The sequence below is a fragment of the Eptatretus burgeri genome, chromosome 12 (genome assembly GCF_056783735.1).
Source record: "Eptatretus burgeri isolate ZD-2024b chromosome 12, Ebu_testis_v1, whole genome shotgun sequence".
NCBI lineage: Eukaryota > Metazoa > Chordata > Myxini > Myxiniformes > Myxinidae > Eptatretus > Eptatretus burgeri.
The window spans coordinates 27,925,372-27,941,575 of NC_140972.1; the positions used below are offsets into that span (position 1 = coordinate 27,925,372).

The 16,204-nt window shown below is 41.7% G+C and overlaps 1 protein-coding gene and 1 long non-coding RNA gene across 2 annotated transcripts in view; one reads left to right on the forward strand and one right to left on the reverse strand.

The window, feature by feature from the left end:
• The window catches only part of LOC147015315 (uncharacterized), a 22,527-nt gene extending 16,239 nt beyond the window's left edge, over positions 1 to 6,288 (forward strand). Inside the window, exons 5-6 of the mRNA XM_085849953.1 lie at positions 213 to 306; positions 1,487 to 6,288. Of these exons, the coding sequence (XP_085706079.1) occupies positions 213 to 306; positions 1,487 to 1,531 (139 nt within the window). The 3' untranslated portion in view covers positions 1,532 to 6,288. The remainder of the gene's footprint in view (positions 1 to 212; positions 307 to 1,486) is intronic.
• Positions 1 to 16,204, reverse strand: part of LOC147015316 (uncharacterized) — a 69,577-nt gene that overhangs the window by 12,958 nt on the left and 40,415 nt on the right. The gene's annotated exons all lie outside the window — the stretch shown is intronic.

The following is a 16,204-nucleotide window of genomic DNA, read 5'->3' on the forward strand; positions in this document are numbered from 1 at the left end:
CATCCAGAGTCGAGTGACTGGTCCAGAATCCAAACTGATGGTCAGAGATCATATGATTGAAAAAAAAAAGAGGAAAGACTTGACATCAGCAGGAATGATGGATTCCATGACTTTACTTGTAATTGAAAGCAAGCTCACAGGCCTATAGTTGGTAGTGTCTGGTTTTGCACCTTTCTTGTGGACGAGAGTGATGTTTCCTGTCTTTCATGCAGAGGGGAGGCGACCAAAGGAGGACAGACTGAAAAGGGCAGATACAAGGGAAGCAAGAACAGCAGAGCAGGATTGTCCATCACTGAAGCAGGCAAGGTAAGGCGAGACATAACTTTCTGTACTTTCTTGTGCAAGAAGGACATATAGTCGAGTCGACAGTGGGTATGTTGGGGGTATAAGGAGAGGAGATTGGGACCATACTCTGTGCAGAGCGTTGGTGCTGCTTAAGCAGTCTCCTTGGCTATTGGGCACAATCCTGGATGGGTCGCCACTCCGACACAGTATACCAGCAAGCTGGCACTCATTTTGCCGACCACGGAAGGATGACAGGTCGAGTTAACCCCACCTGGTATTAATTCAACAGCTGAGCGGGATTTGAACTCAGGACCCAAGGATCCCAAGCCCACCCCCCTAACCATTAAGCCAACACCAGGCATTGGGTATAAGATGAGTACATAATGGGATTGGTTGGTTACACGACATTTTGAGGCAAACACAGAGTTTAGACATTCTACATGATCTTGGACAGAGTCTGCAATAAAGCTGTTTGAGATTAGGGATGGGAGAGAGGGGGAGCATACATCAGAGACAGACTTGGCAAGGTACCACCATGACTTGGAAGAAGGTGACTGTTTGGAGAGCTGAGTCAATATATTTTGTAAGATGATGTTTTCTGGCTTTCCTCAGGATAGACACACCCTTCTTTTAGCCCTGTGGAATGAAGGAAAGTTGCCCTCAGTCAAGGTACCTTTCAAAGTTGAGAAAGCAAGCTGCTTGACTGTAACCATCTCACCACAGGATTCAATGTCATCGGGTCTAGACTCTCGAGGATGGGTAGGATGGGATAAACCAGTGCATGAGAGAATGCACATTTTTGTGAAAGTGTTTCAGAATCAATATCAGGTGCTGAGATGGTAGCTCAACCCTTTTGTGAGAGCGCAGAATGAAGCCAGATTACTCTGTTGGAACAGCCATGTCCTGCATCATTGAGGTTGCTCTCTTATAAAAAAAAATAAAAACCAGAGCGATATAGGCATTGACAATAAAGTGATCAGAAGAGCTAGTAGGGGCAGAAGAGGAACAAGAGATATCAGATGGAAAGTTGGTCATTATTAGGTCCAGGAGGGAGGGTCAAGGAGGGAGGACATTCACAGAATAAACACCTCAAATCGAGTAGACATTATCAACTCAATTTTGCCAGGAGCTAGATGTATTGTTGGGAATTATATCCCAGATAGCCTTGCCCTTTCACAAGAATGTGTACTTTCTTTTGCAGGAAACGGTCAAAAAGGAACAGACTGTCCTCTACATCGGGCTCTGACACACCAGTGGAAAACCAGACCGTCCCGGTCATTTGAATGATGAGGAAGTCCTCGGATTGTTGCGCATTGCATGCTCTGTAATGATGCTCAATGGTCGACCGACAACTGCTACACAAGGAAGTTTCATCAACGCAGCCACATTGATCAGTATCTGTCATATTTATTGATTTTAAAATTGCCACAACTGTTGTTTCACGAAACCATTGCTTTTAAATGGCTGACCATTCATCCCCTTTAAACAATGTTTTGTAGAAGAGTATGGACTCCATCATTGTTTAATGCGTAAACAAACGCATGTTGTTTGCAGAAAGACTTTCAGATGAGCAAAGATGAATATAATGTATCCAGGGGTCGTTTATCATTAAAATACATTTTCAATTGGAGGAATTTAAAATTTTTTGAACAATAACTTAACTCGTTATTTAGAATGGATCGTGATATCGTGTGCGGCATCCAACAGGCATGAGGTATTTATGATGGGTTCAAGTTTATGAAATATACAAAGAGCAAGCTCTATGACAAATACATCCTTATGTATAAATGAATAATAATCTATTCGACATGAATAGCATTGCTTTACTTCATTTAATTAGTACGTTATCCTCAAGTGATGACTCCATCTACATCTCTCTCTCTCTCTTCCAGACAACATGGACAAACTTTTAACCACTCATCCCAACTCTCTCTCTTCCTCATATGTGGTGATTTAAATTGTCACCATACAACTTGGCTGGGTGTTGGTACCTCCCTCACCAGCCATGGAACTTCAGCAAAGGACTTCTGTGACTCATTGGCACTGACTCAATCTGTGAACTTTCCAACCCGGATTTCTCCCAATGGCAAATCCTCCCTTCTGGACTTGGTGTTGACTAACTTTCCCACAAATGTCTCCAGCTCTTCCTCTGTTCCAATTGGTTCATATGATCATATGGTTAAATCAACATCTCTCTGGCTATTCTCAGAGAGCTGCCTCAATGCCAGCGAGTCTGGCATTTCACTCAAGCAGATTGCCAGGGAGTGCAAACAGCCATCTCTCTTCAGGACTGGTCTACCATATCTATTGCCCCTGATGTTAGCTCAGCCTGGGAATTCTTCCACAGAAAACAGAAACCTGAAACCTCTCTGTCTCTCTCAGTCACATGCACAGATTCATCCCATCAAGCCTTCAATTTGTTACCCCTCTTCCCACCCATGGTACACTGAATCCTGTGATGAGGCAGTTGCTCTGAAACAGCTTTGCTTCTCTTCCTGGACGGCAAATCTGACCGAAGGCGATCTCAGTGCATTCCAAAAACTCCGCAACAAGTTTGTGTCCACTCTCAGGAGAGCCAAAAAACAACTTCTGTCCAACATCAAGAATTAACTTTCAAACTTGTCTAAATCCTCTAAACCCTGGTGGTGCCATGTTAAGTCTGTCTCTGGAGTATGCTCCCCCTCCATCCCTTCCCTCTCTTCACCACCACAGCCGACTCTGCTCGTGAGAAGACTGAATACCTCAATTCTGTGTTTGTTTCGAAATCTTGTGTCTCCAACCCCTCAGTCTCGGTTCTCACCCTTCCCTGTCAACCCAAACTTTTCCTGGACTCTGTATTTTGCACCTGAGAAGGTGGAAAAGGTTCTTTCAACCGTCCACTCTGATTCTGCAACTGGACCAGATGGCATCAGCCCATGTGTCCTAAAATCCTGCTTCACTGCTCTTGCACATTCTTTCTCTGCCATTTTTAACCTATCATTTGTGCGAGGTCATCTTCCATCTGCTGGGAAATCCACCACCATCACAGCATTACATAAAAAGGTGCAAAAACTGATCCCCTTAACTATAGACCCATCAGCTTACTTACAATCATCAGCATGGTCATGGAATCCATCATTGCAGATGATATGAAATCATTCCTTTTCTCCAACAACCTAATCTCAGATCATCAATTTGTATTCAGACTCGGTCACTCTACTGTGGGGACATGCTGCTTCTAATCCTCTACTCTCATCGCCAACATGTGGCTCACAACAGAGTCTTTTCATCTCCTCACCCTGTCAAGACTGGAGTTCCCCAAGGCAGTGTTCTGGGCCCAGTCCTATTCCTGATCCTCATCAATGATCACTCTGACTCTCTGGAAAATCTGAGCATTATCTATTTGCTGTGACATCCCTCATCCTTTAGACAGGCAGGCTGCAGCCTCTTCCCCCTCTTCAGGCCTCGACAAAATCAAAAGCTGGTCAAACACTTGGAATATGTCTTCCAATCCTGACAAGTCTCACACTCTCATTATCTCTCTCTGAAAGGACCATCCGGCAACACCCCCCCCCCCCAACATCTACTTTCTTAACAATATTTTTGAGAAAGTTCAGTCGCCTCACTATCAGCCAGGATCTTTCTTGGGCAAACCACATTTCCAAGTTGGCATCCAAAGCCACTCATCCTCCCTTATACAAAGTCATTTCTTGGCACGCCTGAACTCCTATCCACCTACAAGTCCTTCATCTATAGCTTGGTGGAGTACTGCTCTCCTTTCTGGGTTGGTTGGATCCCCTGCTTCACATCTTGCTCAGCTTGATGCTGTGGAAACCAATTATTGGAATTTCGAAAACTCCCCAAATCCAGGATCATTGCTCACCTCCATGCTTTTGCCCCTCTTCTTTCTGACCTGTGGAACCAACTTCCACATTCTCTTCAATCTCATTGTTCCTTCCAGGTCTTCAAAGATAGCTGTGTTCATCATTCTCTCAGATATTTTCTACCCTCATTAACCCTCCCCCTCTGCCTACCCCTACTCCACCCCAAGCCCTCCTTCTTCCAAATTTCCAGTTTCCCCTCCTGAGTTTCCTTCTGTATCCATCTGCCTCCATCTCAGTCTTCAACTCTGCTGTTGGTGCCCACCCATATTCTCTATTGTTCCTTTTGTCCTCTTGTGTCCTGATCCTTTCAGTGTACTCTTAGTAGCTCTTCCAAGAGCCTCAATTATGGATACAAAACCCCCTTTTGTTTTTCTTCTCCATTTTATTTCTGGTGACCTGTCTGTTTTGAGACAAACCCAATATTCGTTAATGCCAAATTTAGTGAAAATTTAGCAATTTTCCTGAAGCCTGAAAGGATTATGAAGTTTGATTACTGTTAATGTAAACATACCGATTATGACATTACTGTAAATGGACTGATTGCTTCAACAATACCAGACTTAGAACAGATTTCAGTCAAAATCGAGAAATAACGAGGGAGTCCTTTTCATTTTCAGGGACTAATTGAAGGTGGACGGAAGTTATAGTTTTCACCTCTGTCTGTTTGTCCATGAACAGGATATCTCAACAAGTTGTGCACGGATTCGGGTGAAACTTGGTGGACAGGTTGGGTGTGTGAAAAGAACAAAATGATTCGATTTTGGTGAAGATCTGGATCCGGATTCGGCTACTATAATTTCTAAGTGATTCTTCACCATTGAGAGATAGGTGGAGTACTGCTCTCCCCTCTGGGTTGGGTCCCCTGCCTCACATCTTGCCTAGCTTGACATTGGTCCTATCTCTCATATTGACACCGTGGAAACCGGTCCAGGTTTCCACGGCATCCATATGAAAGATAAGACCAAAAACAATATTTAGCATGATATCTCAAAAAGTTGTGCATGGATTAGGATGAAACTTGTGGACAGGTTGGGTGTGGGACACGGAAGAATTGATTCGATTTTGGTGAAGATCCGGATCCGGATGCAGATCAGAGAATTTTTTTCAAGTGATTCTTCACCATTGAGAGATGGGGGCCAAAAACTACGTGCAGCATGATATCTCAAAAAGTTGTGGACGAGTTATGACAAAACGAGGTGGATGAGTTGGTTAGGTGACGAGAACAAGCCGATTCGATTTTGGTTAAGGTGCGGTTTCAGATCCGACATCTCAGTGGCATACAAAATGTAAACAGCTCAGCCTGACGGAGGTACGTGCTCCACTGTGTGCCATTCAAGTTTGTCTCCTGTGTTCGTCTCCCACTCTGAATGGATTCATATGCAACGCTTGGTCGTTTCTATCCAGATAATCAAACACCTGCATGTTTCTGTCTCGATATCTCGATTAAGTCATGGTTAAACCTTTTCCCTGATGAGTAGTTCTCCCCCCCCCCCCCCCATTTCCGCTCATCACTATCCTTTTGCTGAAAACTTAGAGAGGAGTGTAAGTTAGGAACTCAAAAGTGAATAATTAATTCAGGATTTGTATTTTAAGGAAAATATTTAATAGATTTAAAAAAAAAACCTCTAATTCAGTGAATTATTCTTCAAAAGTAAATATATCGTATATGAAAGTTTAAAAGTGTAAATAAATCATGCAATGGACGTCACACTGGTTGATTGCAGATTCAAGGTTGACAAGATTCCTATTTATAGGACAATGTGAGCAGGATAAGAATGAAAATGATTTTACATTAAAAATCTGTAACTTGGACTGAATGTTACATCTGATGTGAGCGTGGTGTAAATTGCACAGAAACAGGAGGACTTTGTAGGATTTAAACTTTCTGTGAGTTCATTGCCTAAGTTTTGTTTTTCTGATCATGTTATAGAAACAACCGTCAGGCTATATTAAGGAAAATAATTTTTAATGTAGTCGAAATCATTTTCTGATGTGTATTGATATGGTTCACCTTTTCTCAATTAGGAAATGTAAATAATTTTATCATCAATCAACACTATCTCTTTTAAAAACTGTTATATAAAAGACGTGTATCAATAAAAGCATGATGGTATGCATTGAATCACTGCAAACTCAAAAACATCTTTTTTTTTCTTTTTTTTTACCACATCGAGGCTCATGGAAGAGCAAGGTGGCACATGATAAAAAGGCAATGAACTGACCATGTGGGAGGTGGTAAAGGTTGGACATAAGGAACAGGGGAATGGAAGAAAAGGAAAAGAGGAGACTGAGAAGAGGAGGAAACAGTTATCTGTAAATTACAAGGTTGGCTTAATGGGTTTTTTTTTAATGTGGGGAAGGATTGCGGATAACAGAAAATAGAGATGCTCCACCTGCTTGAAGAACTGGAGGGAAGTATTGGGTAAAACAGCGTCTGGGTGGTGGTTCTGCAGATGAGAGAAGTGTTTGAGGTATTCATTCTTTCAGCCTGTATTTTGGAGGTTTAACCAAGGGGGGATTACTGGAAGAATGCATGCATCTTAGCGGAGCTGGGGAGTGTTGGAGGGCGAAGAGAGCAGAGGGAGCAAGACCGGAGGAAAGGCAGTGAGAAACAGACCACAGACTTGCCTGTGATGTGAGAGCATAGACCTTGTGCTTTGACCATCACGGTATATGTCAATAACGTCGAGACCTTTATATTACACAGAATGTAGGAGAGACAGACATAATGCTGGGGTCCCGGCCCATGTGGGAGGGCAGTACTTCTTCGAGCTATGGACATAGGCCTTTTAGGCAATGAGTAGTATTGATGTTTTTTTTTTCAAGGATTAAGAATTGGAACGATGAAGGATGTCAAGTTCACAACTGGCTTTTGAGGCCAGTTTTTCCATATGAATGGTCTCGAAGAGGTCTTAGCTGACGATTAACCCAAGAAGTTCAAGAGACTGAACCTCATTAAGTGGATGATCATAGAAATAGACAGGTGGGTTCGTTTAATGATCCTTTTGAAGGGATTGGGTGAGGCTGTAAAGTTTTCCAGGATCGAAGGGCATGTTTTATTCATCAGGGCAACATCGACTTGATTCCAGATTGGCAGAGAGTGACACAGATGCCGTCTGCCTATCAGTAGGATGGGGCCCTACCCAAACGATGTGGAGTCATCTGAAAAATGGAAGGGAGGTTTTTTTTCTGGAGCATGGAAGAAGTTGTTTATCTAGTAGAGAAACAATGTTGGAACCAAGATACTGCTTGTGCATTACAGTCTCAATTGGGATATAGCAGGGTGGGGGACATAACAGGAGGGGTTATGTCGATGAGATTTGCTGTGAAACACTGAATAGAGATATTCTACCTTATCGCAAGCAGAGTCTGCAGTGATCAGGTTAGGTCAGGTAGGAAAGTAGGACAGGAGGGCAGTGCCCTATGTGGTCCTATCATTATTGAAACAGCAGTCTGTCTAAACTATTTTTAAATGTATCAACAGATGGTGATTGAACAGCTTCTTCATCGAGTCCATTCCACATGTTAACCAGTTGAAGAGTATAGAAGACTGCTCTCCTCCTGCAGTGAGCCGCAGGCTTGGTCAGTTTCCAGGAGTGACCCACGAAGGCGGTCATCCCGATTGAGACAAGGCAGTTCTTCAAATTAAAAACTTGGAATTCCCTGTGCAGGATCCGGAAGTGATCAAATCTCCTCGAGTTTGTCTGTAATCTCATGAGAAGAGGTGCAGGTTCAATAAGGGGTCCTCGTATGAGAACCATGCTTGACTTCTGACCATCCTTGTAGTGCAACGTTGATTCCTGAAACATTGAGGGGTCATCACCCTCAATGAGCATCACTCCAAATTTTTACATCGTCCGCAAATAACAGGGCTTTAGATTGAAAATTGTCTACGAGATCAATATTGACGAAGAATAATTCAGGGCCACGCACAGAACCCTGCGGTACTTGACTTAGTCCCTCCTTCCATTGTGACAGGGTACCGTTAACGGAGACGCATTGTTTATATCCTATAAGGAAATCACACTAGCCAGGAAAGAAATGGATGCCCAATACCCAGCCTCTCAAGCTTCAGTAGGAGTCGCTCATGCGGTTTAGTGTCAAATGCTTTGCTAAAGTCAATGAAAACAACAATGAGGGTGTGGGTGGGCATACCAGAGAAGGCCAAGGTAGCACCATGATTTTGAAGGAGGAGATTGATTAGAGTTGTCTTGAGATTTTCAAGAAGATGTGTCCTTGCTTGCCTCAGGATGGAAACACACTTGTTGTGAGCCTTACGGGGTGTCGGAGTGATCTAAAGTTGCTCTCAATTGGTTTAGATTTCCATATGGGGAAAGCAAGCTGCTTCACTGCAACTGCCTTCCCACATGACTTGCCGTTCAGAAGTAATAATAATGGGCTTGTCGTGTTTTGATCTGAAACATACGTAGCTATCGATAATGTCTCCTTTATTCATGTAGCCCACTACTACTTCTTTCATGGCACCAATTACTTCCACCTTGATGGGAGTTGGGCGAATAACGTTTTTGACCAAGGTCTTACAAACCGGCTGGCTATCTGTTCAGGGTGCTGATAAGAACTCACCTACTCTTCATGAAAGACACAATGGGATCTTTAATGGCCACCAATAACGAGTGCGAACACACGGGATTTTCTGGTTTAATGTCCTCCTGAAGGATACCTTTGGATACATTGATGCTTGTTGCAGATGAGACAGTTCAACGGAAATTGTGCATACCTCTAAAAACAAAGGTTCCGAACGAGTGGTACGTCTGTGATTTTCTGGTGGTACACGGCAAACAAAATCATTTAGGATCTTTTCATCTCTATTTTATAGATGTGTGATTCTTCAACTTTTCCACCAAATTTACTGACAAAACAGCTTCGAATGTTTGCATATTATACTACAGGGCTTGTTGATGATGAAAATAGATTACAGAACTGTAATTACTGTATACTCTCCTGGCGATTATATTTTACAACAAGAGCGCAAGTGAGCACAATATACACCTGAACAAGAAGGTATATACAGAATTGTGCTACTACATGGAAAACAGCATCCTCGTTGCCATGGCAACCACTTCAGATGACGAAAGTATGTCGCGTATGTCGCGACACACCGTCTCCACAGTCTGTACCTATGTACCAGATATGAAACGTGAAAGTTGAAAACTACACTTCACTACCATGGTATTAAAAACAGCTAACTGCCATGGTATTAAAAACACCTCCCAGCAACATTATTAAAAACACCTCACTGCCATATCTAGCTATAATTCCAGCAATGTGTGTGTGTGTGTGTGTGTGTGTGTGTGTGTGTGTGTGTGTGTGTGTGTGTGTGTGTGTGTGTGTGTGTGTGTGTGTGTGTGTGTGTGTGTGTGTGTGTCTGTGACGGCTGTTTCTCGACAACCACTGGTCCGATCTAATTGAAACTTGCCACATATATTACTGGGGCCCTGAGGATGTGCCTTTTCAAGGTTTGATATTAATCGGACAAGTGCTCCCCAAGTTATGGCCATTTATTTACCAAACCAATGACAAGACACGTTGTTGCGTGGGCATGGCCGATGGGGAAGGGAAGCTCAGCCGCGTTCCCCATTACGGGTTACAACTTACAACGTACGGGCTTCCGGAGAGTGATGACTTCGTGTATTCTAAAAATTTCTCGATTTCTTATGCGCATTTAGAGACAAACACAATGCCCCAAGTTATGATCGTTTTCATATTAGATGGTGCATAAATTTCGGTAACATCAGAGTGCTGGTATGCTCCGAACCAGGAAGTAAATTTTTTTCTCTCTCTTCTCTTCTCTTTTTGTTTTTCCTTGCCATGACATTGCGAAAAGGTAAAATACATTGGCGCTAATTGAATAATTGGGTATTAAAACTAAATTGCGAATAATATGCGAACTTCCGGGCTACGCAAGTACGGGCACGTAAGAGCGAAGAAACGGCCTGTGTGGTTGGTGTTTGTTGCTCGCGGTTTGAATATTTATTTATTTATTTATTCTTTTTTTTACGGGCATGTACTGGTTATTAAAAACACCTCACTGCCACATTATTAAAAACACCGCAATTCCACATTATTAAAAAACACCTCACTGCCACATTATTAAAAACACCTCACTGCAACATTATTAAAAACACCTCACCCCCACATTATTAAAAACACCTCACCCCCACATTATTAAAAACACCTCACCCCCACATTATTAAAAACACCTCACCCCCACATTATTAAAAACACCTCACTGCAACATTATTAAAAACACCTCACCCCCACATTATTAAAAACACCTCACCCCCACATTATTAAAAACACCTCACCCCCACATTATTAAAACACCTCACTGCCACATTATTAAAAACACCTCACTGCCACATTATTAAAAACACCTCACTTCCACATTATTAAAAACACCTCACCCCCACATTATTAAAAACACCTCACTGCCACATTATTAAAAACACCTCACCTCCACATTATTAAAACCACCTCACTGCCACATTATTAAAATCACCTCACCCCCACATTATTATAACACCTCACCCCCACATTATTAAAAACACCTCACCTCCACATTATTATAACACCTCACCCCCACATTATTAAAAACACCTCACCCCCACATTATTATAACACCTCACCCCCACATTATTAAAAACACCTCACCCCCACATTATTAAAAACACCTCACTGCCACATAATTAAAAACACCTCATTTCCACATTATTAAAAACACCTGATTGCCACATTATTAAAAACACCTCACCCCCACATTATTAAAAACACCTCACCCCCACATTATTAAAAACACCTCACCCCCACATTATTAAAACACCGCACCCCCACATTATTAAAAACACCTCACCTCCACATTATTAAAACACCTCACCCCCACATTATTAAAAACACCTCACGCCCACATTATTAAACATACCTCACCCCCACATTATTAAAACACCGCACCAACACACTATTAAAACACCTCACCCCCACATTATTAAAAACACCTCACCCCACATTATTAAAAACACCTCACCCCCACATTACGAAAAACACCTCACCCCCACATTATTAAAAACACCTCACCTCCACATTATTAAAACACCTCACCCCCACATTATTAAAAACGCCTCACCTCCACATTATTAAAACACCTCACCTCCACATTACTAAAAACACCTCACCCCCACATTATTAAAACACCTCACCCCCACATTATTAAAAACACCTCACCTCCACATCACTTAAAACACCTCACCCCCACATTATTAAAAACACCTCACCCCAACATTATTAAAAACACCTCACCCCAACATTATTAAAAACACCTCACCTCCACATTATTAAAACACCTCACCCCCACATTATTAAAAACACCTCACCTCCACATTACTAAAAACACCTCACCCCCACATTATTAAAAACACCTCACGCCCACATTATTAAAAATACCTCACCCCCACATTATTAAAACACCGCACCCCCACATTATTAAAACACCTCACCCCCACATTATTAAAAACACCTCACCCCCACATTATTAAAAACACCTCACCCCCACATTATTAAAACACCGCACCCCACATTATTAAAACACCTCACCCCCACATTATTAAAAACACCTCACCCCCACATTATTAAAACACCTCACCCCCACATTATTAAAAACACCTCACCCCACATTATTAAAAACACCTCACCCCCACATTATTAAAACACCACACCCCCACATTATTAAAACACCTCACCCCCACATTATTAAAAACACCTCACCCCCACATTATTAAAAACACCTCACGCCCACATTATTAAAAATACCTCACCTCCACATTATTAAAACACCTCACACCCACAATATTAAAAACACCTCACCTCCACATTACTAAAAACACCTCACCCCCACATTATTAAAAACACCTCACGCCCACATTATTAAAAATACCTCACCCCCACATTATTAAAACACCGCACCCCCACATTATTAAAACACCTCACCCCCACATTATTAAAAACACCTCACCCCACATTATTAAAAACACCTCACCCCCACATTATTAAAACACCGCACCCCACATTATTAAAACACCTCACCCCCACATTATTAAAAACACCTCACCCCACATTATTAAAACACCTCACCCCCACATTATTAAAAACACCTCACCCCCACATTATTAAAAACACCTCACCCCCACATTATTAAAACACCACACCCCCACATTATTAAAACACCTCACCCCACATTATTAAAAACACCTCACCCCCACATTATTAAAAACACCTCACGCCCACATTATTAAAAATACCTCACCTCCACATTATTAAAACACCTCACCCCCACATTATTAAAAACACCTCACCTCCACATTACTAAAAACACCTCACCCCCACATTATTAAAAACACCTCACGCCCACATTATTAAAAATACCTCACCCCCACATTATTAAAACACCTCACCCCCACATTATTAAAACACCTCACCCCACATTATTAAAACACCTCACCCCCACATTATTAAAACACCTCACCCCCACATTATTAAAAACACCTCACCCCCACATTATTAAAACACCTCACCCCCACATTATTATAAACACCTCACCCCCACATTATTAAAAAGACATCAACTCCACATTATTAAAACACCTCACCCCCACATTATTAAAACACCTCACCTCCACATTATTAAAAACACCTCACCCCACATTATTAAAAACACCTCACCCCCACATTATTAAAACACCTCACCCCCACATTATTAAAACACCTCACCCCCACATTATTAAAACACCTCACCCCCACATTATTAAAACACCTCACCCCCACATTATTAAAAACACCTCACCCCCACATTATTAAAACACCTCACCCCCACATTATTAAAAACACCTCACCCCCACAATATTAAAAACACCTCACCCCCACATTATTAAAACACCTCACCCCACATTATTAAAAACACCTCACCCCACATTATTAAAACACCGCACCCCCACATTATTAAAAACACCTCACCTCCACATTATTAAAACACCTCACCCCCACATTATTAAAAACACCTCACCTCAACATTACTAAAACACCTCACCCCACATTATTAAAACACCTCACCCCCACATTATTAAAAACACCTCACCCCCACATTATTAAAAACACCTCACCTCCACATTATTAAAACACCTCACCTCCACATTATTAAAAACACCTCACCTCCACATTATTAAAACACCTCACCCCCACATTATTAAAAACACCTCACCTCCACATTATTAAAACACCTCACCCCCACATTATTAAAAACACCTCACACCCACATTATTAAAACACCTCACCCCCACATTATTAAAACACCTCACCCCCACATTATTAAAAACACCTCACCCCCACATTATTAAAACACCTCACCCCCACATTATTAAAAACACCTCACCTCCACATTATTAAAACACCTCACCCCACATTACTAAAAACACCTCACCCCCACATTATTAAAAACACCTCACCCCCACATTATTAAAAACACCTCACCTCCACATTATTAAAACACCTCACCCCACATTATTAAAAACACCTCACCTCCACATTATTAAAAACACCTCACCCCACATTATTAAAAACACCTCACGCCCACATTATTAAAAACACCTCACCCCCACATTATTAAAACACCTCACCCCCACATTATTAAAACACCTCACCCCACATTATTAAAACACCTCACCCCCACATTATTAAAAACACCTCACCCCCACATTATTAAAACACCTCACCCCCACATTATTAAAACACCTCACCCCACATTATTAAAACACCTCACCCCCACATTATTAAAACACCTCACCCCACATTATTAAAAACACCTCACCCCCACATTATTAAAACACCTCACCCCACATTATTAAAACACCTCACCCCCACATTATTAAAACACCTCACCCCCACATTATTAAAACACCTCACACCCCACATTATTAAAACACCTCACCCCCACATTATTAAAACACCTCACCCCCACATTATTAAAAACACCTCACCTCCACATTATTAAAACACCTCACCCCCACATTATTAAAACACCTCACCTCCACATTATTAAAAACACCTCACCCCCACATTATTAAAAACACCTCACCCCACATTATTAAAACACCTCACCCCCACATTATTAAAACACCTCACCCCACATTATTAAAACACCTCACCCCACATTATTAAAACACCTCACCCCCACATTATTAAAAACACCTCACCCCCACATTATTAAAACACCTCACCCCCACATTATTAAAACACCTCACCCCCACATTATTAAAACACCTCACCCCCACATTATTAAAAACACCTCACCCCACATTATTAAAACACCTCACCTCACCCCACATTATTAAAACACCTCACCTCCACATTATTAAAACACCTCACCCCCACATTATTAAAAACACCTCACCCCCACATTATTAAAAACACCTCACCCCCACATTATTAAAAACACCTCACGCCCACATTATTAAAAACACCGCACCCCCACATTATTAAAACACCGCACCCGCACGTTATTAAAACACCTCACCCGCACATTATTAAAACACCTCACCCCACATTATTAAAACACCTCCCCCCCACATTATTAAAAACACCTCACCCCCACATTATTAAAAACACCTCACCCCACATTATTAAAACACCTCACCCCACATTATTAAAACACCTCACCCCCACATTATTAAAACACCTCACCCCCACATTATTAAAAACACCTCACCCCCACATTATTAAAACACCTCACCCCCACATTATTAAAACACCTCACCCCCACATTATTAAAACACCTCACCCCCACATTATTAAAACACCTCACCCCCACATTATTAAAAACACCTCACCCCCACATTATTAAAACACCTCACCCCCACATTATTAAAACACCTCACCCCCACATTATTAAAACACCTCACCCCCACATTATTAAAAACACCTCACCCCACATTATTAAAAACACCTCACCCCACATTATTAAAACACCTCACCCCCACATTATTAAAACACCTCACCCCACATTATTAAAACACCTCACCCCACATTATTAAAAACACCTCACCCCCACATTATTAAAAACACCTCACCCCCACATTATTAAAACACCTCACCCCCACATTATTAAAACACCTCACCCCACATTATTAAAACACCTCACCCCACATTATTAAAACACCTCACCCCACATTATTAAAAACACCTCACCCCACATTATTAAAAACACCTCACCCCACATTATTAAAACACCTCACCCCACATTATTAAAAACACCTCACCTCCACATTATTAAAACACCTCACCCCACATTATTAAAAACACCTCACCCCCACATTATTAAAAACACCTCACCCCCACATTATTAAAACACCTCACCCCCACATTATTAAAACACCTCACCCCCACATTATTAAAACACCTCACCCCCACATTATTAAAAACACCTCACCCCACATTATTAAAACACCTCACCTCCACATTATTAAAACACCTCACCCCCACATTATTAAAACACCTCACCCCCACATTATTAAAAACACCTCACCCCCACATTATTAAAACACCTCACCCCCACATTATTAAAACACCTCACCCCACATTATTAAAAACACCTCACCCCCACATTATTAAAACACCTCACCTCCACATTATTAAAAACACCTCACCCCCACATTATTAAAACACCTCACCCCCACATTATTAAAACACCTCACCCCCACATTATTAAAACACCTCACCCCCACATTATTAAAAACACCTCACCCCCACATTATTAAAACACCTCACCCCACATTATTAAAACACCTCACCCCCACATTATTAAAAACACCTCACCCCCACATTATTAAAACACCTCACCCCCACATTATTAAAAACACCTCACCCCACATTATTAAAACACCTCACCCCACATTATTAAAACACCTCACCCCCACATTATTAAAAACACCTCACCCCCACATTATTAAAACACCTCACCCCCACATTATTAAAAACACCTCACCCCCACATTAT